Source organism: Bombina bombina, chromosome 5, assembly GCF_027579735.1.
Source record: "Bombina bombina isolate aBomBom1 chromosome 5, aBomBom1.pri, whole genome shotgun sequence".
In the NCBI taxonomy this organism is placed as follows: Eukaryota; Metazoa; Chordata; class Amphibia; order Anura; family Bombinatoridae; genus Bombina; species Bombina bombina.
This window is the reverse complement of record NC_069503.1, coordinates 429213319-429240505: the sequence shown is the minus strand read 5'-3', so window position 1 is coordinate 429240505 and position 27187 is coordinate 429213319. Positions and strand designations below refer to the sequence as shown.

The 27187-nt window shown below is 36.1% G+C and overlaps 1 protein-coding gene across 2 annotated transcripts in view; it reads left to right on the top strand.

Annotated features, from left to right (window-relative positions):
* Window positions 1-25892, top strand: part of ENTPD3 (ectonucleoside triphosphate diphosphohydrolase 3) — a 167094-nt gene extending 141202 nt beyond the window's left edge. For both annotated transcript variants that reach the window (XM_053714270.1, XM_053714269.1), the window contains exons 4-10: window positions 3843-3993; window positions 4246-4405; window positions 6782-7012; window positions 14730-15002; window positions 15980-16090; window positions 21628-21765; window positions 23368-25892. In XM_053714270.1, the coding sequence (XP_053570245.1) occupies window positions 3843-3993; window positions 4246-4405; window positions 6782-7012; window positions 14730-15002; window positions 15980-16090; window positions 21628-21765; window positions 23368-23562 (1259 nt within the window). In that variant the 3' untranslated portion in view covers window positions 23563-25892. The remainder of the gene's footprint in view (window positions 1-3842; window positions 3994-4245; window positions 4406-6781; window positions 7013-14729; window positions 15003-15979; window positions 16091-21627; window positions 21766-23367) is intronic.
* The last annotated feature ends 1295 nt before the right edge of the window (window positions 25893-27187 follow it).

The window sequence follows — 27187 nt, the reverse complement described above, 5'->3', positions numbered from 1 at the left end:
TAAATATGCTTTTTCATGTTTTCATATACTTAACTGCAAAGGGCTTCAATGCCCACATATATATATATATATATATATATATATATATATATATATATATATATATATATATATATAGATATATATATAAAAAAAAATATATATGTATTTATGTCTTTATAGGTGTTTATGTTTTATATATATATATAACACACAGAGAAAGTCCAACACTGACTTACATGCTCTCTTGAGGACCGCGGTTGAGAAACACTGCCATAGAACATTACTGGCATATCATTTAGGAAGGAGAACACAAATGGCTGTCTGGAAATGAATTGTTGGCCGGTGGTATTGACTTTTCACAAAATTGGTTACTTTAAATCAGTAGTGTAAAGAAAAAAAAGTAGAAGCGTAGATGGAAAATGAGGACCCTGCTAAACTCGTGTGTTCCCCTCAAAGAAAACAAGATTGTGTGAAAAGTGTAAAAAGAGCGTTTAGCGCTAAAAGCATGGATCTAAATGTACAAAAAGAATATAGTGTAAGTGAAATACTTGTGTAAATAAATGCCTATGTAGGACAATGTGAAATATAAAATGAATACAATTTGACAAAGTAACAGATGGGTATATTGTGTGTTCTATTAGCAAAGAACAACTAACAAGGGTGAGATGAGAAAATGTAACAATTTAATAAAATTACATAAAACAATGAAACGGAAAAGGGACGTCTCCCTTATTGCATAAATCGGCTCCTAAAAATAGCCTAGTATGAGCTAAAAGTCACTTGCGCATATAAAAAGTAAAATAATGTAATACAATGTAGCCTATTTCTAAAGTTGAATGATACATGCTGAAGATGCCTCCAATCTTAGGGAACCTTGTCACATATTTGTTGGCAATGCTCCGCCATTAGTTCCTTTTGAAAATAAATTGCTAAGGAATCTTCTATGGTGTTAGAAACTAGATCACATGTGGTGCCCTAACATTAGTGCGAGCGATATTAAAATATTGGAAAGTTGGAAAGGGCTCCAATGTGTATATATATATTATTGAATATTAATATGTTTGTGTCTTTTACTGTGTATGTACTGTAAATATGTTCTTCAAATAGGGGAAAATGTTCTATGTATTTGTTCTGTATATACCAATATATATTCATATACTGTATATAGATATGTATATATATATATATAATTACAAAAAATACATTAGATATATACAGAAATATATATTTAAAAATAAATAAAACATTTTCTTCTATGTGAAGAACATTGGAATGTAAAATATTCATAAATACCTTCGGGTTATCGCTGTAGGTTTAACTCCTGTCGGATTAGCGCACAATCGATAAGTGTTAGGTTTTTTGTTTTTTAGTTGCTCCCTCCATTGAAGTCTATGGGGAGAAGTTAGTGCCGTTGCAATATCCTTTTACTTTCACTTTTAATACGTATGCTAACCGTCTGCATTAAAAATATACTTCTGGTGGTGTTTGTGCGCAATTCCTAAAAAATTCACCACTTCTTAGAATTTTTTTTATATATTGAGTAATAGTTCAAAATTGTTGGTGGTATTATTGTTGGCAAGGAACTGGAAATCAATAATTATTTCTACTTTGGCCCAATGGATAGATCAATGTAATTATTACATTAAGAACAAATGTAAGCATGTATATAAACAAATACAGTTAAAGGGATATGAAACCCAAATTTTTTCTTTCATAATTCAGATAGAGCATGCAATTTTAAGTAACTTTCTAATTCACTCCTATTATCAATTTTTTCCCCGGTCTTTTTATATCTTTATTTGAAAAAGCAGGATTGTAAAGCTTAGGAGCCGACCCATTTTTGGTTCAGAACTCCGGGTAGCACTTGCTGATTGGTGGCTACATATAGTAAGTTAGAAAGTTGCTTAAAATTGCATGCTCTATCTGAATCATGAAAGAAAAAAAATTGGCTTTCATATCCCTTTAATCTTTCCCAAAAGTTATCTATGAATAAATCAAGGTGTTGATGTGTTGTGCCTTTAAACTGTTTTGTTTCTGTATATACTGGAGCAGGCTCCTAAGGTCACTGTCCCCTTACTCTTGAAAACAGTACATTATATTGAAAGACATTTTTGAAGATAACATATAACATAATCAAATAGTTGGTGTTGTATATTTTTGTATTTAATTTTGTGTTTATAAGTTAAAATATGCATACTTTGCAAGTGTAATTGGTCGTTCACTTAGTTATAAATTTTCATTTGAAAAACAAAAACAAAAAAACACATTTTAAGCAAAAAGGAATTTCCACTGTAAAATAGATAGGTTGGTTCCAATGTATTAATTGTAATCTAGAAGTATAGTTCTATTTTCTTAAAGGGACATTGTAACCAACTTTTTTTGTTTGTTTCATTAAATACATTTTAAATGTATTTCCATTTGTTTTTGTCCAGACTAAACCAATGGTTTCATACTCACAGAGGCATGCTCCTCTCCACCAGTAAAGCAGATGCAGTTGTCCTTATCAGCCAGTGATACTTCACCAGAAGTACAAAACCAATAGGGCAAACATATGTTTAAGAAGTAATGGGCAAACAAGTTCCCATACAGGGAACATGTCCTTCAGCAATTGCCACAGTGAATGCAGTATTGTCTGGGAAAATGTAAGATTGCACAAGAGAACTCTTGTGCAATCCTACCCCCTGCTATCTTGCAACCAATTGTAAGAGACCAGGGGATTTTCAATCACCTCATTCTGATTAGTATGGGGAGATTTTAATCCATCACTTCTGAGGATGACATAGAGGTTGCGAAGCTGATATCTTATGACTGGTGCTTTTTAAATGATGCCTCCAGGCTGTGAATGCAGCTTCAAAAATGAGCCCCTGTAGTATTAGTTCATTTTTTACTTTACTGTTTTCATGTGTACATTTTTTCCTGCTAAATGAGTACTTAGAAATTCTTAGGGTAGTCACTGCCTATAGTGATATTCTGTCCTCTTCAGAAATTCTTAGGGTAGTCACTGCCTATAGTGATATTCTGTCCTCTTCTGAGCATGGGCAAGAAACTGACTTCATATTGTTGTTCAGGGAATGCTATAGAAAGCCAGCTCAAGTTGCTGTAGAAGGTTTATGACATCCAGCTATATATGCCTTCTTGTAGAGATCCCAGTCCCCTGTAATGCCTGCACAAATGAAGTTAAAAAATAAATATAAATAAAATGTAAAATCCTTTAAGAGTTTTTTTTTCAGTTTTATATCCTTTTAAACTGCTTTTTTGTTCTTCTGGGCTGCAGTCCATTATGTACTTCTTTTTCACCCTCTCCTCTACTGTGTGCTTACTTTTCTACTGATGTCCTACTGTATTTCCACGTTTTTATCCTAATAATATAATATATCCTTCAAACATATTCCTTATAAAATATGTCACCTTATTTTTTACTTTTGTACATTTATAAAAACAAATAACTATTTTGACAAGCAAAGTGTTCAAATCACAGATAGGGATTAATTTTCTGAATACTTCAACACATTAATATAAAAATCCACCAACAGAATGGAAATAAAACCTGGTAATTAATATGTACATATAATATGTATCAATTCTTGATGATGTGTGACTTAAAGTCTTTGCTATTAGTGTATTGAGATTTTCTTCAGTGTGTTTATTCTCCTATTTAGTCATCAGGACATGCAGAAGTTGTGACACATATTGGTACAATATATCACAGGCTTTAACAACATCAGTCGTGTTGTTTAGGACCTAAATATTGGCTAAATCAGTGAAAAAGTGTATTGTGTGTGTTTAGAAATAAGACTATAATATCGCCTGTAGATGGCTGCCTTCAGGATAAATAACCATAACTGAACCTATATTTCCAGGCAAGGGAATTTCCAGTTATGATAACGAGCCAGATAAAGCTTGTGAGAGCATTAATGAGTGCATGATGAAAGTGAAAGAAAAGATTCCATTAAACCAACATAACAGCACTCCTGTTTATTTGGGAGCCACTGCTGGGATGAGGTTACTCAGGTGAGTCAGTTACTTTGCATAAAACGTGTTATCTCACTCATAATACATTTTAGTTTGAGAAACTCCTCCTCATGTCAAAATGAATCTTTATATTAGAGAAAAAGTCACATATCTTAATGTTTGTAGAATTTTGGCATGAGATATGCTACAGATGGAGGCCTCAAATGAAAAATAAATGTGCTGTTTTATATGTTTTAGTTTGGCCCCATGTTTAACTTTCAGTTACTTAGCATTTTGTTTCCTGTAAATCAGGTTGAAAAATGAAAGTGCTGCCCAAGGAATCCTTACAAGTATCCGAAATTACTTCACAACCCAACCTTTTGATTTTAAAACAGCTCACATCATAACAGGACAGGAAGAAGGGGTGTATGGATGGATCACGGTTAACTATTTGATGGACAATTTCTTAGAGGTGCGTGCTAACTGCATGATTTGTGACTAACATCATCACAAGTTGTAGCTTTTTGTTTATGGTTCTATCACCTCTTTCTGAACATATTCATACTTTTTTTTTCAGGAATGCACTAATATTTTTGTGTAAACAATATGCTTAAAATCATAAATCATTTATATTAACATTTTTGTTTCTGCATTGATTACTCATAAAGGGCTAGATTACAAGTGGAGTACTAAATTATTGTGCTCCAGCAGACGGGCAAATTTGCTCGTTTGCGTGAGTACGATAATTAACCAGCCATTACAAGTGCCTGGTTATTGCTACCGCTAGCTTGCAGTAGCAATTAGCACTGAAAATTAATCAGAGATCCGATCTCTGGTTAATTTTCTAAAAGTGCCCCAAATGCCCTCAAAATACAGGGCATTCTAATATTTTATTTTTAAAAATCTAGCATTTATTTTTTTTAAATAAAAAAACTGCACTAGGCAGTTTTGGGGCGTTAAAGTAGATGGGAGTGGGGTGGTAGAATAAAAACAGCACTGAAAAGTGCCTTTTCATTGCGGTCTTTGGGAACTGTGTGTTGTCATGGACCGCAATGTAAATATATATATGTATATGCTTATAAAAATATTTATTTAAGAATGAATAGAACATATTCTGCTATGTGAAGATCACTGGAATGTGAATTATTTGCTTCCCATAGAGGAATATAGTCAAAGATATTCCTATATGTATCTATATATCTATACCTATGTATAATCATCTATATATATATATATATATATATATATATATATATATATATATATATAAATATTTATTTAAGACTTAATAGAACATATTCTGCTATGTGAAGAACAATGACGATATTCTAACTTTGGAATTTTGCACGTGTTGGGTTAGCGCACAAGAGAAAACGTTTTACTTTCCACTTTTAATATGCGCAATAAATAGTGCTCCATTCATAATCTAGCCCTTTATGAGGAATCAATGCAGAAATTCAGGTAATTCCAAAGAGTTCATAAACTTTTTCTTGCAACTGTATCACACACTTACTGATATATGGATTGTCTTTTGATGGTTCCTCTGTTCATTATTCATGTTCTTATTTAAAATATGCCTGAGCTTGTAACCAAACCTTAAGCAGGTTGTTATGACCGGTGAACTTCACTTTGCAAACTGGGATATTTGCACTGAAGAAAAAACCTGTGTATACGGACAGCTGAGCACAGCTGTCAAACCTGTATTATGCAAGGTGCTTAGGAGGTGTAAAAACCATCTTTACAGTTTTTTGTCTAATTTTGTGTTTGGGTAGCTGCAAACAAGATCCAATATCTGATGCAGTGTTTGAAATATTCTCTTGAAAAGAGAAGTGGCTCCATTCCATCCATGAGAATTCCTGACTGCTATGTCTCACTTGGCTTTGAACAGATTTTCATATTGAAAGCTATTCCAATCCATTTGAAAACCCCTGCATTAACAAACGTATTACAAACTTTTAATCTGTGAGGCAATAACACCCTTTATACACTGCATGGGGCAGTTTGACAGCAATCAGCTTTTCAAGTTCAACAGCTTTAATCTCTTAAAAATGTTTTTAGTAGTACATTTTGGTTGCATGCATGACTTTTTGATGCAACAAGAAAGTATTGCGCATGTGACTATATATGCGTTTTGAATAGCCGGTTCCCATATTTATGGAGTTTTTCATACATATTTGTCTGTATGCTTGATATTGAATAATGCTAATAATTAATCGCACATGTCATAAATTATCTGCTAAGTTAAAAACCTGCTTGTTAAAACATTGGGCAGTCATTATCATTGTAAAACAGAAAATTCATTAGCTGGTATGTTTTTCAATCGCATTGTAAGTGAATTATTTACTTTTGATAATATCTGTGAATACCCTTGAGAACACCCCTTGAAAATGATGCAACAATATGGCTGTTTTTTATAACTTTTGAAGTGTTTATCTAGATTGTAACATCATTTAAGAAGTTTTACCAAGTTAAACAATGGCTCTGCTAATGGATTGGAATGGCTTTGAACCAAAGGGAAAAAAACACGCAAGCAGACATACTTTTTTGATTTGGGACCATTACAAGTAACTTTACCTTTCCTAATATTTTGTAATTTACATTTCAGTTATACAGAGATCTTTAGGATTAAAAAAGGTATTCATGGGATATAATTTTTCAAGAATCTTAAAGAGGCAAAAAAAAAGCCTATGGGAAATAAGATAAATACAGTTGTACGTGATATAAAAATAGAAATGATGTGTGTTCTAGGATACAGAATCATTTTCATTTTGTTGATATCCTGTTGGAAAACCAATTAAATTAAATTTAAATTAATGCCAGGGTTTTAAATCTTGTGAAATTAAAATAGAAAAATATTTGGAGAGCGTGGGTGAGACCAGAAGGAGCAGAGACTACAGGAGCTTTGGATCTGGGTGGTGCCTCTACACAGATATCATTCATCCCGGAGATGTCAGAACAAAATGTCAACAACACAGTGGAAGTAACACTATATGGATATCAGTATAATGTTTACACACACAGCTTTCAGTGCTACGGACGGGATGAAGCAGAGAAAAGGCTCTTGGCAGCACTAGTTCAGGTGAGCAAAGCTCTTTATAATGATTATTTTCATATATATCTTTTTATTATTTTCAAACAAAATTATGAAAAAGAAACAGAAATATATCTTATACAGTGTACATATGCACCTACTGGTAGGTGTTAACATCAAATACATTTAAATCAGGAATAACACTTAAAATCACAGTACTTGCTAACATTGCAGATTGTTACCAGTTATATCAGTCTTCCAAACTGGATCAACAACAAACGTTACAGAAACAATAAAATAATAGGCAGTTGACCTTTTAATTTTAATTTTGAGTCAGAACATTTATGTTGGGTTCATGCGCCTTGCTCCCAGAGGAATATCACATCAGCAATAAAGTTAAGTTTACCTACATTCGTATAATATATTTTTTCAAGTTCAAGTACATGTTTCACCTCTCTAACCCACATTCCATATGTTGGTATTTCTGCTTTTTTCCAAAATCTTGGTATAAGGCGCCTAGCGCAGTTAAGCATAACATGTAGCAGTTTTTTCCGATAAAAAACAGGCCACAACTGGAAAGTTATTTAATAGAATCAGGCTAGGAGAAAAATCCAAGGACTCACCTAATATCTTGCTAACTTGTGTGTTTATACTGTGCCAATATGGTTTAATATGGGGGCACTTCCACCATATGTGAGAAAGCGTACCGACTTCTCCACAGTGTCTCCAACACAGGGGAGAAGAGTTGGGGAAAATACTGTGTATCTTGTGCGGAGTAAGGTACCACCTGGAAAGTAGCTTAAAATTAGTTTCTACCAGAGTTAATGATAGGGACGACTTTTTGGTTTCAGTGAAAATACGATCCCATTGTTCGTCTGTCAATGTTATATCTAACTCCCTCTCCCACTTGGTGATATATGCAGGTCTCTTAATGGGAAAGGATCCTCTTAGTAGCTTATAAATTATAGAGATATGTGCTTTAGCCGTGGAGGGGGTTACGCATAATGTTTCAAATGGGGTTAGTGCTCTTATCAAGTTTGGTCTGTGTGGACTAGAAAAAATGGCATGTCTAGCCTGCAGGTATGGAAACCATGATTGGAACGGGGAACCTATTAATTGGGCTACCTCAGCTTGCGGGCGCATCAAGCCGTTATGTATCAGCATGTGTGTTGGTACATTGGCGGGGGCTCCTTCAATACGCGGTGTCTGAATGGTATGGTTTTGTAGCAGCAGGGGGTTGTTGAGCAATGGGGTAAGAGGAGAGACTGGTGTTGATATCAGTCTATCTTCTACCAGGGATTTGTCCCATGTACGCAACGTGGCAATTGTATAGAAATTACTCCCTATATCGGGGGACCTCATTTTATGTGGGATCCAGCACTGTTCTCCCAAATCCATCCCCCTCGCTAAAAAGGATTCTATCTGCACCCAGGGTTTGCTCGTCAGTGAGTGTTTCCAGGCAACTATGCGTGCCAGGTGGGTTAACCAGATTGGGGGACCCGAGACCCCCATCTACTCTATTATGAAACAAAGTGTTTCTGTTTACTCTGGGCCTTTTATGTGACCAAATAAATCGGTCAAACTTCCTCTGTTGTTTCAGCAGGTAGTGTATGGGAAGATCTAGGGGAAGGACTTGAAATAGATAAAGGAATTTGGGAAGGATGTTCATTTTTAATGCATTAATGCGTCCCAGCCATGAAAGATGGCCTTGTTTGTGCCAGGACTCCAGTGACTTATCGGTTTCTATTTGAAGTGGGACATAATTAAGATTAAATAATTCTGTATGAGTAGGAGAGATATCAATTCCTAAATACTTAATTTTTGAGGTTAGTTGAAAAGAGGTGTGGGTTTTAATGTAGTATGTGTCTTCTGCATTTAAATGTACTGGGAGTATCATTGACTTTTCCATATTTATTGAAAAGTTGGAGACGTTTCTATACTCCTCCAGCTCTTCCAAGAGGGCTGTAAGGGACGTACAAGGGGAGCTCAGTGTGAATATGATATCGTCCGCATATAACAGACATTTCTGATGGATCTCTCCAAAAGAGACACCCCGTATAAGAGGGTTATTCCTTATCCTGGTGGCCAGCGCCTCCACCACTAGGGCAAATAACAAGGGCGAAAGGGGGCATCCCTGCCGCGTGCCATTATTTATCATAATCTTTTGTGAAAGGGTGTTGTTCGCGTTAACATATGCCGAGGGGTTACTATATAGGGCTTTAATACGTGAGATCATTACTTGGGAGAATCCAAACCTTGACAGAGCAGACCAGAGAAAGTCCCAGTCCACCCTGTCAAAGGCCTTCTCGGCATCCGTGGAGAGTAAGACTAGGGGCGAGTTAGAGTTTGTAGCAGAGTATAGGGTATGTAAGACTCGGATAGTGTTCTCCTTAGCTTCTCTACCCGGGATAAAGCCCACTTGATCAGCATGTACTAGGGACGGTAGATATTTACTGATTCTCACTGCCAATAGCTTTGCATATAGCTTGATATCTACATTTATTAGGGATATAGGGCGGTAGTTAGTGACCTTATCTGGGGGTTTACCTGGTTTGGGGATTACGGAGATTGTAGCTTCCAGGAGCGTGGGTGGTAGGTGTGTACATTGGTGAAAGGAGTTATTCATTTCTAGCAAATGGGGGCCCAGAAGGGATTTGAAAAGATGGTAATATTTGGGAGTGAAGCCATCTGGGCCAGGGGCTTTGCCCTGTGGGAGATCTTTTATAGCTAACAGTACCTCCTGTATTGAAAATTGTGCGTCTAGTGCTGCTCTATCTGAGTCTGATAGTGTTGGAAGCAGAGTCTTTTCTAAGTATGTATTTATACTATTGTGCTTATTTTCCAAGTGTGTGTTCGGGAGGTTATATAATGAGGTATAGTATGCTGCAAATTGATCAACAATTGCTGCGTTATCGGTGTGGGCGACACCCTTGGAGTCTATAATTTTAGGTATGTAGGTTTTGTATCTTTTCTTCTTCAAAGATCTCGCCAATAAACGCCCCGCTTTATTGTTTTCGACAAAAAATTTGGATTTGGATGTAAGCGCCCTCATATGCGCATTCTTAATTAAGTAATGATTTAAATCTTCCCTAGCCTGTTGTGATTTCTGCAGCAATAGCGTTGATCTAGGGTTACTCTTTAGTGCATCTTCGCAGGCTTTAAACTCAGTTGATAGAGATTCAAACAAAGCTGAGCGTTGCTTGCGTTGTCTGTGTGTGTGACCCATTATCACCCCCCTTATGTAACATTTATATGCCTCCCAGTTATTAATAGCTGAGGTAGCAGTGGGATTATTAAATGAGAAGAATTCTGAAGTTTTTTCGGCTAGATCAGTGGTTATCAAGGGGTCTAATAAGATTTGGTCGTTTAATTTCCAACAGTGTTGGTGTCGCGGTTTAGCGGACCACGAAAACGTGGAACAGACCATGCTATGGTCTGACCAGGATGTGTGATAGAGCCTCGAATCTATAAGTGAAGTAAGTAACTGCTGTTCACAAAAAATATAATCAAGGCGGCTATAGGAGCGCTGGGGGTTTGAGAAAAAAGTGAAGTCTCTGGTATTTGGATGAGTGGTTCTCCAAGTGTCAAAGAGAGAGAGAGTGCTTATTGCTCTCCAGTTGGATTTGATCTGGGAGCTCCTAATATAAGACCTGCCCAAGGATGTGTCTAACATGGGATTAACAGGGAAATTTAGGTCTCCACTGAGGAGTATTGGGCCTTTTGAAATATCTATAATGTGGTTTATTACTGTGTGAAAAAAGGAGGGCTTGGGGCAGTTGGGAGCATATACGTTCACTAGAGTAATGGGCCTACCAAAGTACAATCCCACTATAATTAAGAAGCGACCCTCCCTATCGGAGTGTTTGTGTAATAATTCAAAGGATGAACCTTTTCTGAATGATATACAGACTCCATTATGCCTTGTCGGGCCTGAACCTAAAAAGTGCTGGTCATAATAGAGCTTTGATAGGGTGGGTTCATTGGTTTTTTTGAAATGGGTCTCTTGTATCATTATAATATCAATGTTTTTTTTGTAAAAATCATGGAAGGCAATTGAGCGTTTCTGTGGGGAGAGAAAACCTTTAACATTTTGTGTAGAGAGTTTAAACTGGCTAGGCTGGGGATGTTCTGACATAGTGTAGTGGCTTTTAATCTGCTAACAGCAAGTAACCTTAGCGGTCTATTACTATGCGTTATATCCTGAAAACTGAGAAAAAAAAAAAAAAAAGGGGAAGAACAACAACAATTCAACAAGTAAATTGCAACAAGCAAAAATGAGATACCTTTAAACAGTATTTTTGACCAAATAACAACAATAATTGTTTAGTTCCTAATGTGCAGGATAGGACAGAAGAAAAAGCCAGAGGGGGAAGGTGAAGGGGGGGGGGAGAATCTGTACAGGTAGGTTGTGTAGGAGAAGGTAAAGGCTAGAGTGAGGTAAGAACTAGAGAGAAAGGAAAAAAGGAGGAAATATGTGGCCCGACGGGGCCCCCTCGGGTAACTAGAGGCAGTTGTACCGAGACCTGTTGATACTTTAAACAGTACATAATATCATTTTTAGAGAGTGTCTATCTTTCGTGGCTGAGGGTGGTCTGTAGCATTCAGAGACTGTGTGGTCGGGCAATAAATACCACCAGTTAGGAGATGTATAAAGTCATATACTCACGACCTCCAATGATCAGGTTCAGCTGGTCACCTTTTCTGCAAGAGTTCCTGTATTGTCAATACAGGGCTTTTTAATGCGCTGCTTGCTGATGACTTCAGACCAAAGTCTTCTCTGAGGTCTTGGCGGGAGTGTAGTAAGTTTAGATGATGGAGGCAGCATTGTCTCAGGAGCCGGTATGTCCAAAAGTTGGCAAAAGTCAGCAATATCCCCAGGGGAAGAACATTCATAACGCCTTCCATTCTTTATGATTTGTATCGATACAGGGAATCCCCATCTATAAGGAATTTTGAGATATCGTAGATGGGAGGTGAAGTGAGCAAATTCCTTCCTGAGCAGAAGTGTTCTAGTAGAGAGATCTTGATAGATTTGAATTTTCGCGCCCATAAATGAGAAAGTGGGCTGAGTGCGTGCCATCTGAAATATTTTTTCTCTGTCTCTGTAACTTGAAAAGCACACAATTATATCCCTTGGAGGCTGGTTATCACTGGGTTTGGGCCGTAGGGACCTGTGGGCTCTCTCAATTGGGATTAAATCGATTACTCTTTGATCTGAAATAGCCAATGATTGGAATAAATTTTGTAAGTGTTCCGTTATGTCTTCACTCTTTATTGACTCTGGGACTCCTCGTATGCGGAGATTATTTCTCCGTGTCCTATTTTCTATATCGTCTATCTTATTTTCTAAATCTGCTATCTGAGATTGTTGGTCTCCCATGGTGTGTGACATGTCCGATATTTCTTTGATAATTTCATCTCTGTTTCCTTCTAAAGTTTCAACCCTATGGCCCAGCTCATTAATATCTTTTTTCAGCTCAGCACACTCAGTTTTGATGCAGGATTTAACCTGGTTAATAAGAGCCTCCATTGCCTTTAGTGTGACTGGGCCATCTTTGGAATGCTGATGAGAGCCACAGGGAGATACTGTGGTATGCATAGTGTCAGGGTTATCTGATATTTCATCATCTTCGCTATCTATCTGAGGTTGGTCTGTCTTCTTCTTTCTGTTCTCTGTGCTTTTAAAAAAGGCATTGACAGAGCCAGACCCCATGCTGGATTTTAAGTTCTTTTCAGTTTTAGTGACTCTGCGTTGTGCCATGTCAACTAACATGCAGGGAATTCTAAGCGTGTATAGTTGCTTAACGAAGCAGTTTGTCCACGCAGCAGAAATTGTGAAAAACAATGGGGGATGTGTAGTCGGTGATAATCCCCGTGTAAGAGGGGTTAACCAGTGCTCTGTAGGGTGTCTCACATCAATTTCAGTTGCCCCACTGATTCAGTGATATACTTGCTAGAGAAAATGCCTGGGGCCTCGTGTACTTAATCCCTGCTTATGGCATAGTATGTCAGATATATGTCATTGTGACTTTTAAAAAGCATGTCCCAAACTTCATAATGATACAGTCTCTTACCGGACCATCCTGTATAATGATCATAGGGCCTCCATTTTTAGACAAACAAGTACCCTTTACGGTTGCCAATTGTGGTGCGCCAGCACGCCCCAAACTTTAGGTCCCGGCTTTAGGCGCGGCCTACACCGCGAAAGTAATAACGGTCGCTTCTCTCTAAATGGAGTCTCCGGGGTTATAGTGTGGGGACCTCCTGACCCTCCTCAGTTGTTTAGAGGTCTGATTCAGGCATCTCAGTCTGTCTTGTGTGGACTTGGAGAGAGCCCCGCCGTCGCCACTTCAGGAGCTCTAGTTAGGTGCGGCCATTCAGCACGCCCGCACGCTCCACCTCCTATAATGATTATTTTCATATACTCGGGTGGTAATATGAAATGTATGTCCTTTAAAATTAAAATAAAATGGTTTCCAAGAGATGAAATAGATGAATTAGCTAAAGTATCTGTAAAATAGATTACAAATATTTCTATTAAAGCTATTTGAGTATACATCTAAATTCTATTCCTTCATATCTAAAAAGGTTATCTGCTCCTCACTAGTATGTTCGGTAAGTGTGATATCATTTTCTTGATCCCCAGTCTTCTCCATCAAACTGTTGTACCAAAAGGTTGGTTTGTAGCTCAGCTCCTGCAGCTAGTATTTAATTTCCAATGTGAGCTATCACAAGCATGAAGTGCTAAACAGCCCTCCATAACACGACTCATGCAGTATGATAGGTATATAAATGAAACAAACATGGCGCATGAGTGGAAAGTTGTGAAACACTATTATGTTGTTGTAATGTAAAGAATGCTCTTCTAAATTCATCAACTTAATAGTGCTTCCTTGTGTGTTTTTATAGGGCACACTTCACAATGGTTTGTCCTGCAGAATTAAGAGTTGTTGTTCAACTAAGTGTGTAGCACATTGAACCTCTGAAAGGACTTAAAGGGATTAGAAGATCAACATTTAAATGTACAAGGGTGCATTTACATTTTAAATAGAAGCATGTTTGCAATATACTTCCATTAAATTGACATAATACTCATATGCTAAATCACTTGAAACTGTAAAAAGCTGACCGGAAAATATCACCTGAACATCTCTATGTAAAAAAGGAAGATATTTTACCTCACAATTTCCTCAGCACACCAGAGTAAGTGGTCTGTAAAAAGTTATCTTTCAGTTATTGCCCAGCTGCAGGTTTAAAAAAAAAAAAAAAAAAAAAAAAGGAAGAAATGAACCACAGCCAATCAGCATCAGCAGTGCTGATGTCATGAGCTCTTTTACTATGACCTCATGAGATTTCATAGCAATCTTCCTTAAACTTTATAGGGAAATAACATGAGTTATTGCAAGTTCCGGGACAGGCATACTGATTTGCTGCTTAAAGTCCTGTACAATGGGGTGTGAATACTTAGGACATACATTGCAAAAATGCTCCTATTTAAAATTGAAATGCTCGCATGTACATTTCAATGTTGACTCTTCTATTACTTTAAGTTCATGAATTTTTTTCAGCTGAAAACAAATGTTACAAGGTTAAATAATTCAACTCCTTAAAATAAGTTTTGGGATTAAACTAGTTTTGCATAAGGATAATTTGTTATTAACAATATACCCTGCTGCAATTAGAAAAATCATTACCTTAGTTTATTCATTAATTGTTTACCTTTTATACTTTTATTTATTCCCACTGCTTAATATTATGTATTTAGAGTCAGCCTAACAAACTCCGTGTTGGAAACCCCTGCTACCCTCTCAATTATGAAGTGAATTTTACCAGCGGTCATATGTTTCGTACCTTGTGTTCTGCTCCATACCGGCCAGCAAACTACCATCCAGATGACATCATTACTTTTAGAGGGACAGGAGATCCAGCTATGTGCTCCGCGAAAGTGGCATCACTTTTTAATTTCACAGCATGTTATGGCAGCCAAAACTGTTCATTTGATGGAGTTTACCAGCCAAAAGTGAAAGGGACATTTTCGGTAAGCAAATAAATGTATATAACTAGTCATTTTATCCTTGTGTAATCACGCTTCATGCTCAAGACTTTCATGATATTCTTACAAGAGAGACAACACACACATTCATGAAACATAAAATAAACCCGTGGATCTGATTGAGTGAATCAGCTGATTGAGGAACTTGGCCATAGTGTACAGAATAAGATGCTCTTCATGCAGTGCTTGGATGCAATACATGTGTTACAATATTCAGGCATTTGTCCACATATTAACTTAAAAGCCACTTTATTTCTTGCAAAACCACCATCCATTTACTAACATGAGGGTTAGGGTTGACGCAAAATAAAATCAAATATCAACACATTCCAAAGTTCAGTAGCTTTTCCTTCATCTTTAAAAGTAAATGAGACCCTGAGCAACTCTTCACATCTTACACATGACCATAAACCTTTTTCATTCCCTATAGCTACATCCCTTACAGCCAGAATCCACATCCCTCAGAATAGAAAACCAATCCATATCCTCACAATCAATATGCTACTTTGCATACCATGGTACAAAAGGCTAAGCCATATGAACATACAATTTAAATGCTTCTCTACATTTATCATAACAGGAGGTTTAGATGAATCCTCCATATCTCCAAATCACTAACCCTTAAGCATCATTCTCCATATTTATCACAACAGAAATCCTAACTCACTTGCAACTTGTCTATCTACATCTCTCTCACCACAAAGCATTGGCACTCCCCTAAAAACAATTGTGTTCCTCCACGTTTCTCACAACAGAAGGCCTAGCTACCTCCACCAAAAGTGGTGTGCTCCTCCACTTTCCTCACACTAGAAGACCTCTGCCTCCCACAGGAGTCATTTTACAGGAGACACTGGAAGAGACAGAAGGGATACATTTGCATATTTATATTTGGGACCCAGGTATCTACAATAACAACTAACTATTAGAATAACTGAATCATTTTTCCTCTGTTTTGTCTTTAGGCATTCTCTGGGTTTTATTATACAGCTAATGCTTTAAATCTTACCGGAAGGTTCACATTGAATGAATTTAATGCAAGTGTATGGTCATTCTGCAGCCAGGAATGGAGTAAGGTTTGTACAATTATTATGCAAATCAATCTTTTTAATAAGTCACATGCATAACATACGTCAATATCTAGATCAGTGCTGTAAAGTACAGTACCCTCAGCTCTGGAATAAACAGTAGTGGGGAGGGGGTTGAACATCATAAAGGTAGAAAAAAACACATTTACAAAATATATTTGACAAAAAGAGTGCTTAAAGGGACACAAATTGTAAGCTGCATAACAACGTGCCTTCATGTCTGAATTTTACAATCAAAACTGCAGCATTGTTTAGTCAAAAGTGCATTTATTTTCACTGATTTCCCTATCCCCCAGAACAAAAGAATCATTGCTAACCATTTACAAACTAATAAATAGCATTAACTCTGTTTGCATATGTGCAGTTAAAGGGACAGTCAAGTCAAAATTAAACTTTCATGATTCAGATAGGGCATACAACTTTCCAATTTACTTTTATCATCAAATTTGCTTTGTTCCCTTGGTGGTATTTTTGAAAAGCTAACCCTAGGTAGGCTCAAACTGATTTCTAAACCACATTTTGAAAGTTTTTCACAGTTAGACAGTACTAGTCCATATGTGTCATATAGATAGCATTGTGCTCACTCCCATGGAGTTATTTAGGAGTCTGCACTGATTGGCTAAACTGCATGTCTGTCAAAAGCACTGAGATAAGGGTCAGTCTGCAGAGGCTTAGATACAAGGTAATCAGAGGTAAAAAATATATTTATATACCTGTGTTGGTTATGCAAAACTGGGGAAAGGGTAATAAAGGGATTATCTTTCTTTTTAATAAATAAAAATTCTGATGTAGACTGTCCCTTTACAGAAAGAGACTGAGCTAGCCTGCCCTCTTCTCTGCCCTTAAGGTGGTTTTGCACTGATTCAGATTAGTTAATAAATAAAACAAAAATGTATTTAACAAGTATTACATAAAGATATATTGCTTTTCAATCTTTATCTAATAGCTAAATATAAATATATATATATATACACAATAACTATTAACACCTTAAACTATTCTGTTACATAGAATACTTTTCCTATCATGATTGTTAATTCAAAACTGATAATCTACCTTAAAAAAGCTACTGAATACAGAGAATATGAGGTAGGAGGGAGGTAAACAAAACCTCATAGATAAATGAGCCAGTACAATTTTTAGATCAGTTTTACAGCAAAAGGAAGGGAAATCTATATATAAAAAAAGAAGTCCTGACTGACTCATCAACACCCAGCTCAAACCATTTAACCTAGGAACGTGAAATTTGGAAGATACGTTGTTTTTATGACGTAGGCACCCACTAAGAAAGGAATTTTCAAAATTACGTCCCTAAGGGGGTGAAAAAAGGGGGATTAACTTTTTTTATGAGGATACCTATAGCTCAAAAACCAATGATGTTACAGACATGAAAATTGGTATTTAGATTCTCCTTAAAAATAAAGAAATACGTGTTTTACAATTTCCCCAAAATCCACTTAAGGGAGTTTAAAAGAGGGGGGGGGGGGGGGGCGGGGCTGATTTATGAGGATACCTATATGTTAAAAACCAACAATGTTACAGACGTGAAAATTGGTATTTAGATTCTCCTTTAAAAATAAAGAAACAGGTGTTTGTCCACTTAAAGGGACACTGAACCCAAATGTTTTCTTTCATGATTTAAATAGAGCATGACATTTTAAGCAACTTTCTAATTTACTCCTATTATCAAATTTTCTTTATTCTCTTGGTATCTTTATTTGAAATGCAAGAATGTAAGTTTAGATGCTGGCCCATTTTTGGTGAACAACCTTGGTTGTCCATTCTGATTGGTGGATAAATTCATCCACCAATAAAGTGCTGTCCAGAGATCTGAACCAAGAAAAAAGCTTAGATGTCTTCTTTTTCAAATAAAGATAGCAAGAGAACGAAGAAAAATTGATAATAGGAGTAAATTAGAAAGTTGCTTAAAATTGCATGCTCTATCTGAATCACGAAAGAGAAAATTTGGGTTTAGTGTTCCTTTAAGGGGGGCTGATTTATGAGGGTATCTATATCTCAAAAATCGACAAAGTTACAGACAAGAAAATTGGTATTTAGATTCTCCTTGAAAAAATAAAGAAACAAGTGTTTTACCATTTCCCCAAAAATCCACTTAAGGGGGGTCAAAAGAGGGGGGGCTGATTTATGAGGATACCTATAGCTCAAAAACAGACAATGTTACAGACATGAAAATTGATATTTAGATTCTCCCTGAAAAATAAAGAAACACGTGTTTACCATTTTAATTCACTTAAGAGGGGTCAAAAGGGGGGACTGATTTATGAGAATACCTATATTTAAAAAAACGATCATGTTAAAGACATGAAAATTGGTATTTAGATTCTCCTTGAAAAATAAAGAAACACGTGTTGTACCATTTCCTCAAACTTCACTTAAGGGGGGGTGCTGATTTATGAGGATACCTATATCTCAAAAAACAACGTTACAGACTTGAAAATTGGTATTTAGATTCTCCTTGAAAAATAAAGAAACGTGTGTTTTACCATTTCCCAAAAATCCACTTAAGGGGGGTCAAAAGGGGTGGGGGCTGATTTATGAGAATACATATATCTTAAAAACCGACAATGTTACAGACGTTAAAATTGGTATTTAGATTCTCCTTTAAAAATAAAGAAACACATGTTTTAACAATTACCGAAATCCACTTAGGTGGGGTCAAAAGGGGGGGGATTTATGAGGATACCTATATCTCAAAAACCAAAGATATTACAGACATGAAAATTGGTATTTAGATTACGAGAAACCGAGAATTAACGAAAACTCAAGAAGTTCATGTCAGCGAAAGTGCAACCGAACGGGCACACACGTGAGAGCATATGTTGATGCGAGTGGTCGGGTTTTTAGCTATTTTTTACAAATCCACGTTAGCGAAGCCGCGGGCAACAGCTAGTAAATAATAAATGTATATTGCAATACAGGTACAAATCCCCAAAACCGGGAATTCAAAAATCCAAAGCTACTCTGAAATTCAAACTTTTTAATTGATTTAAAAATAAAATTAGCAAACATTTTTCCTGCCTGTAAATCACAATCTTCTCTGCTTGTGTCTTTGGTTTGTTTGTTTTTTGTGTTCTAAAATGCAAATAATGGTCTATATGTATTTCAAACAACAAATATTACGTTTCTGATTACAGCACTGTACTGTCTTTCTCATGGTACTATGTATACAAAAGTATAAAAAATTATATAAAAAATATGTGTAGCTTACATGTATAATTACAACCCAATCCCCTCTCCAAACTGTACAGTTTTTATGATGCAGATATTCCAGAATCCAAATTTCCAAAATCCAAACCTTTTCCAGTTCCAAGCTGTTTGGATAAAGGGGTTTCAACCTGTAATGCTTCATTTTCATTAATGAAACATTTTGGGCCAGATTACGAGTGGAGCGCTGTAGTTAGTGGGAGGAGCAAAACACGATTGTGGGATCACAGTGTTCTTTACGCCCAAATCCATATTACAAGTGGCGCGTTTACACAAACTCGTGGTAATTTCCCCTCCCCATATTTTCTATGAGAGCCATTGAGGGTTAATTTTAGCTCGTATTACAAGTTGAAAGCAAATGCGATCGCTCAAACGCAATCACATTTAATGCTCAAACTTTTTACACAACCTTTTTTGGCTGGAGGAAACAGTTACACTAAACCACTATATTAACCCCTAAACCGCCACAACCACCACCACAAACTACCCATCTACACTATTAACCCCGAAAAGGCCACAGACTCCATCACAAAATACCCCTCTACACTATTAACTACTAAACCACTACACACCCCTATCGCAAACTATCCCTCTACACTATTAACCCCTAAACTGCCACACCCCCATCGCAAACTACCCCTCTATACTATTAACCCCCACATTTCCACACCATCATTATTCCTATACAAAAACCTCACTCAAAAACAATCCCAAAATAAAAAACCTAAACTACAGCAATAGGGCATTGCCCTAAAGTGACTTAGCTCTTTTTCATAAAAAACACAAATCTACAAGTAACCCCCCCAAAAAAAGGATATTTAAATTAAAAGTTACTCTTAAAATTGCCCTGAAAAGACATTTGGCTGGGCATTGCCAGTGGAAGGGCATTTAGCTCTTTTGCTGCCCATCCATCCCTGACGTCCTCCCTGTGGTCACCAGCCGCACACTAAATTTTGAATGCAAGGTACCCTCTTTATATAGAGGTACCCTTGCACTCCTATTGGAAAAATATTTCATTCTATTGGCTGATTTGAATTTAAAATTTATAATCAGCCAATAGGAATACAAGGGTATCCCTATATAAAGGAGTTACCTCACATTCAAAATTCAGTGTGCGACTGGTGACCCCATTTAGAGGACGGCGGGGACAGAAGAGAAGAAGATGGATGAAGATAAGAGCACTGCTGCCGGGATGAAGATATTCAATAGAAAAACCAGCAGTACTGTGGATTTAATTCAAAATACTGTTTATTCCAGCATAGAGGAAACAATTATACACCACGTTTCGGGCCTTCTGCCCTTAGTCATGTCATAAGATAAGATGAAGATAAGAAGACCGCTGCTGGCATGAAGATAAGAAGACCGCCACTGGGATGAAGATGGAGTGCCACTGCCCGGATTCAACTTTGGTGAGTACCATCTTTGGGGTGTAGTGTTAGGATTTTTTTCAGTTTTTTATTTTTTAGATTAGGGTTTGTTTTTATTTTGAGCAGCAAAAGATCTAAATTCCCTTCTAAGGGCAATGCCCAGCCAAATGCAGGGTAATTTTTAGAGTATTTTTTTTTAGATAGCCTTTTTTTTGGAGAGGAGAGTACTTGAAGATTGGTGTGTTTTTTTTGCTTTTGTTTTTATTGAAAAAGAGCTATGTCACTTTAGGGCAACGCCCTACAAAAGTCCCTTTTAAGGACTATTGTTGTAGTTTAGTGTTAGTTTAGCTTTTTTATTTTGGGGTGTTTTTTAAGTGTGGTTTTAGAATAGGCATAACTGTTTTTTTTTTATTTTTGGTGATTTTTTTCAGTAATGGTAGGTTTTTTATTTTCAGTAATGGTACATTTTTATCAGAAATTGTAGGTTATTTTATTTTTCAAGTAAGGTTAGTTTTTTTTTATAGAGTAGGAGGCTTATGGCGATTCGGGTTATCGCTCAAGTATTGGTGCTTTTTTCACTTTTCTCTCTCCATTGAAGTCTATGGGAGAGTATGTAAACACGGTTGCGATATTGTAACTTCTGCTCTTTGCATTCCTCAGGTTATCGCGCAAGTGATAAATATTTACTTTCATCTTGTAATACTCGTGCTACCTGACACCAGCATAGAGCAGAAGTCGAGCTCTGCTTGTAATCTGGCCCTTTATGCGTTTTTGAAATGCCAAGTTTATTGATCCTAGTATAGTGATGTAAGAGTGCAATAATGGCATATTTATTGCGATGCTAGAACAATGTACATCTATGAGTTATCACTGTCTGTTTCACCAGAAATAAGATAAAACATTTAGTAGTAAATTTCTCTGTTTTTCCTGCAGCTTCCAAAAATTATACCGAAGTTTGATGAGAAATATGCAAAATCCTATTGCTTTTCTGCTAATTACATCTATTATCTTCTGGTCCATGGATATAAATTTGATGCTGAATCCTGGCAGAATATAATTTTTCAAAAAGAAGTAAGTTTACAATGAATTCACATTTGGAATTCTAAAGGGATTTGTAATTATTATTAGAATTTGAATATAGATGGGGATTTTCCAAACTCTAGCTTTTCTTCAGTTATATAATCTGTAAAACACCCCTGGGTTGATTATATGAATCATTTTAAATTGACCGTAAGTAATTTTTTTTATTTATGTACGTTAAATGAACTACTGCATTGCATACAGTCTACATACAAAATAAATGTTTTATAAACATTGTTTTGCAATCCAGGGACACACACCCCAAAACACCTAGGAATTGTTGCTTTCTTGTTGTTGCCACTTAAGAATAGATGTGGCATATGTTTCACAACTCTTTGTGTAGAATACTGCAGGCTCAGATTTCCACATCTCAGATAATGCACCCCAATCTTTGGGGGCAATATAAAAACACAATTTTATATTTTTGCTAGTTATATACAGTGCTGTACAGTTGTATTTGTGAGAGTGCATATTCATACAAATAAAAATGATTATGATGAGTAGATCAGATCTGTAGCATTTAACGCTTCGCAGATAATCCATTTTTTACAAATTGAAGGTTTGGGGGAACCCTTTGTTAAGCAAGTCTATCTTCGCCATTTTTCCAACAGCATTTGCTCACTTCTGTCTCTGGGTCACATTTTGGTAATAATCACAATATTTCAAACTTTTTCATTATTATTAGATTTGTTATGGTTATCTGTGATCAATGATCTTTGATGATGGCTAGCATTTTTTAGCAATAAAGTATTTTAAAATTAAAGTTTCAGTGCATTTCTAATTTGTACATAGTTTTTTTAGGCATAATGCTATTGCACACTTAAAGAGACACTCAAGTCAAAATTAAACTTTCATGATTCAGACAGAGCATGCAATTTTAAACAACTTTCCAATTTACTTACGTTAACAAACTGTGCACAGTCTTTTTATATTTACACTTTTTGAGTCACCAGCTCCTACTGGGCATGTGCAAGAATTCACAGAATATACGTATATGCATTTGTGATTGGCTGATGGCTGTCACATGATACAGGATTAGTGGAAATAGACATAACTACAAAAATCTACTACTCATTTGAAATTCAGACTAATTGCTATTGCGTTGTCTTTTTATCATTTTGTATTTATTGGTTCTTTAATAGACTACAAGTATAGGGTAAGCATAACTTTTATATGCACTGGGAAACCAAAAAGATCATTGTTTTATTGTGATATTAGCTTTCTTTTCTTCTTTAAAACCGAACCTATAATATCTCCAAGGTATGCCTGTATAGCTTTTGTAAAATGATTATCAAATGTCCCTTTAATAATCTGTGTTTGTTTTGTTTTCATGGTGTATTTATTGTCTCTTATAAAGTGCTGCAAAATGTGGTTTGACTTTCTATTAGCAAACTATAATGATCATAAAAACAGCAGTAATAATAATAGTCTTTCACATATCCATTTGGTATAGGGCCTAGCTTAAAAATAGCATTATACGTGTTTCCTTAAATTACATAATATTATTTCTGCAGCTTTTTGGAGCAGTGTATCACATTTATTACAATTTATCCTCCATTATATAAACTGATCTGAACGCTCATTTTTTTCCAGGTTGAAAACAGCAGCATAGCCTGGTCCCTTGGATACATGCTTAATCTTACAAATATGATCCCTGCCGAGAAGGCCCGGATCCTGCTCCCCATGAGCCCCTCCCTCTTTGCCGGACTTCTCTTTTTGTTCGCAGTAATGTCGTTAGTTTGTTTGATTTTCTTTATTTTTTTAGTAGCCCGTGCATGCTTCGCCTAGATGCCTTGGCCGTTACAGTTGACAAGCAAATTAAAACGGGCCGGCCTTTCTTGTTTCTTCTCCAAGTTGCTGCTACAAATATCTGTGCTGGCTGGATTCTATATAAACTTGGCGCAAAATGTTTAAGAAAGGTGTCTAAAGACCAACATTTAAAGGGGCATTGGATTTTTGAGGATCAAAATTGGTTAAATGTAATGAGTATATTTAAAATATGAATGAGGTACATGCCAGGCAACCATTTCCTCTTGGCAAACTCTCTGTCAATTATTTCTTAATATAGTGTTTTTCAATTTCTCTTATGTCAATAGAAATTGTATGTATGCTTTGACTGTGAGGTGAGAAAGAGCAAACAAAGGTCTGCATCAATTCTAAACATATTTGGGGCCCCTTAGAGGATAAAAGACAAAGAAGGAAATATATGCTAGATATTACCCTCCACATAAATCAATTTTTTATTATAGTCACATGATCCATCTGGGTGAATGTAGCAAAAAAAAGTTTAATATGACCTGTCATTGTATTAATTCACCTCAGGGACAAAAAAGGAAGTGATAGGGTTGCCACCCGTCCCTTAAAATACAGAACACTTATAAGTTACACATGCTGCAGGGTGTGCAGGGAGGAATCTGTAGAGTGCATATAAATAGAGCTGTCCAGAAACACAATACATGTTCCTCCCTGCACACCCTGCAGCATGTGTAACTCATAAGTGTCCAGGAAAACATGGCTGAGGTGGCAACCCTAGGAAGTGAGGATGGACATTATTGATTAAGGAATTTTTATCCTGTCATGTTTACATATGGCAATAAATTGAATCAAGAAATTGTTGTCAACAAAAAAGAATCAAGTTATGAATTAAACTTTTTTATTCTTATTTTTTTTTTTTTTTCATTTTAGGTTTACATGGTATTTTATTTACAATTGTGTATCTTTCAATAAAAAGTAGAAGCAGGTCACATGATTATGTAAAGAAAGAAAAAACAAGCAAACAAAACAATACATTTATTTAGTTTACGTTGGCATCCATTTTGAAACTTTATGATAATATTAAAAACAACTTTATCAGTATGTGTATCACAATACAATATATTCTGTATGGATTTTTCTTAGCACATTGTGTGCTGCACACTTAACTTATTCACACAGTGTTATTTTAGGACCAAGATAAAGAAAATAATTATATACTGGGATAAAATGTAATGTCTGGGTTAATTAATTGAAAAACAGTACATAATTATGCAACAGCTCAACAAATCTTCCAGATTTTTTTATTTTACTATATAAGACATATTTATTAAAAGGACATTAAAGCCAAAAAAAAATCTTTCATGATTTAGATAGAAGATACAATTTTAAACAACTTTCCAAATTTTCTTGGTATCCTTTGTTGAAAACCAGGAAGGTAAATTCAGAAAGAGTGTATGTGTCTGCAGCAGTATATGGCAGCAGTTTAGCAACAATGTTTTATACATTAGCAAGAGCACTAGATATCTCTTCAGCAAAGAATAACATGAGAACGATGCAAATTTGAAAGTAAATTGAAAACTTTTTAAAATTGTATTCTCTATCTGAATCATAAAAGAAAAAAAATTGGGTTTAATGTCCTTTAAGCAATGAGCTTCTTTTATCATCACAGAATAAAACAAGAATGAATAATATTTATTTATATTTTGTTATCAGGTAGTGACATGAGTTTACAACTTTACAAATTATAGTAAAATAATGAGACAAATCTAAAAGGGACATAAACATTTTAATATATATATATTTCAACAATTAAACACTGCATTGCAAAATGTCTCTATACAAAATAAATGTTTTAAAAGCAATTAAACTGTTATTTTGTTAGCAAAATGAACATTGTTTTGTCATCTAGAGACACATATAAATGAGTTTCTCAAATGATCCAGTGATTATTGTATAAAATGTGGCTAGCTTATCCTTCCAATTTGTTTTATTAGAAAATGGAAGAGCTACAGTTTTTAAGGGTTAAATGAGAGGAAAAAGTATCTTGCATATTTTTGGAACAACACATAATTATACATTGTGCATTACAATCTCTAAGTGTTTCACGTCCCTTTAATTACAGCGTTATTTATTGAGAGAACGCAGTAAAACACAACAGAGTTCTCCTGTCTAGGACAGATTTTAATAAATGTATTCTCTTATATTCTTGTAATCCCACATTGAAAATATCTAGAAATTTTACCTCAAAAACAAAACAATAAATGAAAAGATGTTATTGTATTGTAAAATGTTAATGATTTTATTCACATCTCTTGTCTAAAGGTATCACTATCAGTGATGCAAATAAACACTGGTCAAACTTACTTGTTTGTGATTTTTTTCCCATTTGCTAAAATATTTTCTCCCAGAAGAAAGAAAAACATAATTTTTTTCCCCAAAGATAATTAAGTGTAAAAGGGTAATTTACATAGGTGCTAACAGACTACATAGAACATCACCATAATCCAAAATCTGTAGTGAATTAGGTTTTGTCTTGGTGTAGTATATCAGCATGCAATTAACTGTCTTTTCTTTCCTACGATATGGAGAGTCCACAACGTCATTCAATTACTAGTGGGAATATCGCTCCTGGCCAGCAGGAGGAGGCAAAGAGCATCACAGCAAAGCTGTTAAGTGTCACTCCCCTACCCATAATCCCCAGTCATTCTCTTTGCCTCTGTGAATGGAGGAGGTGAAGTTTGGTGTCGGAAGAAATTAATTCCATTTTCGGGTACTTTTTCCTGCAAGCAAGGATCTGGGTTTAGCTGAGTCCATGTTAATCTCTTCAGTAAAGTAGTGGTGGCTTTTAAGCAGTTAGGAAGTTGTGAGGTAGTCATTGCTTTGTTTCCTAACACATTGCTGCCCATGGTACAGAAAGCCAGAGTTGGTTACTCTGTTCTTTCTTTTTCTACAGGTCTCTGTAAGGATAATGTGTCCTTTCACGCCTTGTGAGCTGTCTTCCTGCTGGACAGCTAGACTGCAGGTAAGTGCTTTTGTCTTCTAGGTCTTGGAGACTTGCACTTCAGAAGAATATTTCATATGCAGTAGATGGGGACATTTTTAAAATCCTTTATACAGGATTCTCTTTGGCAGTGGGCAGGCACATTATGTATGTTGAGACATAGAGGCCTATTTATTATTGTGCGAGCGGACATGATCCGATATTGCGGATCATGTCCACTGCACATCGATAAATGCTGACAGCATGCATTCTCAGCATTTATCATTGCACCAGCAGTTCTGGTGAACTGCTGGTGCAATGCCGCCCCCTGCAGATTTGCGGCCAATAGGCCGCCAGCAGGGGGTGTCATTCAACCCAATCATATTTGATCGGGTTGATTTCCAGCGATGTCTGTCCGCTGCCTCAGAGCAGGCGGACAGGTTATGGAGCAGCGGTCTTTAGACCGCTGTTTCATAACTTGTGTTTCTGGCGAGCCTGAAGGCTCGCCAGAAACAGGATGCATCAAGCTCCGTACGGAGCTTGATAAATATGCCCCTAGGGGTTAATCTTCCCTTTATTGGGACGTTTTTCCTCTTTGGGCTAATTTTGTTAAAATACTTTATTAGTATGTGTGTGGGGCTTATGTTTTTTACAGGTATTTATGTATAAACTTAAAAT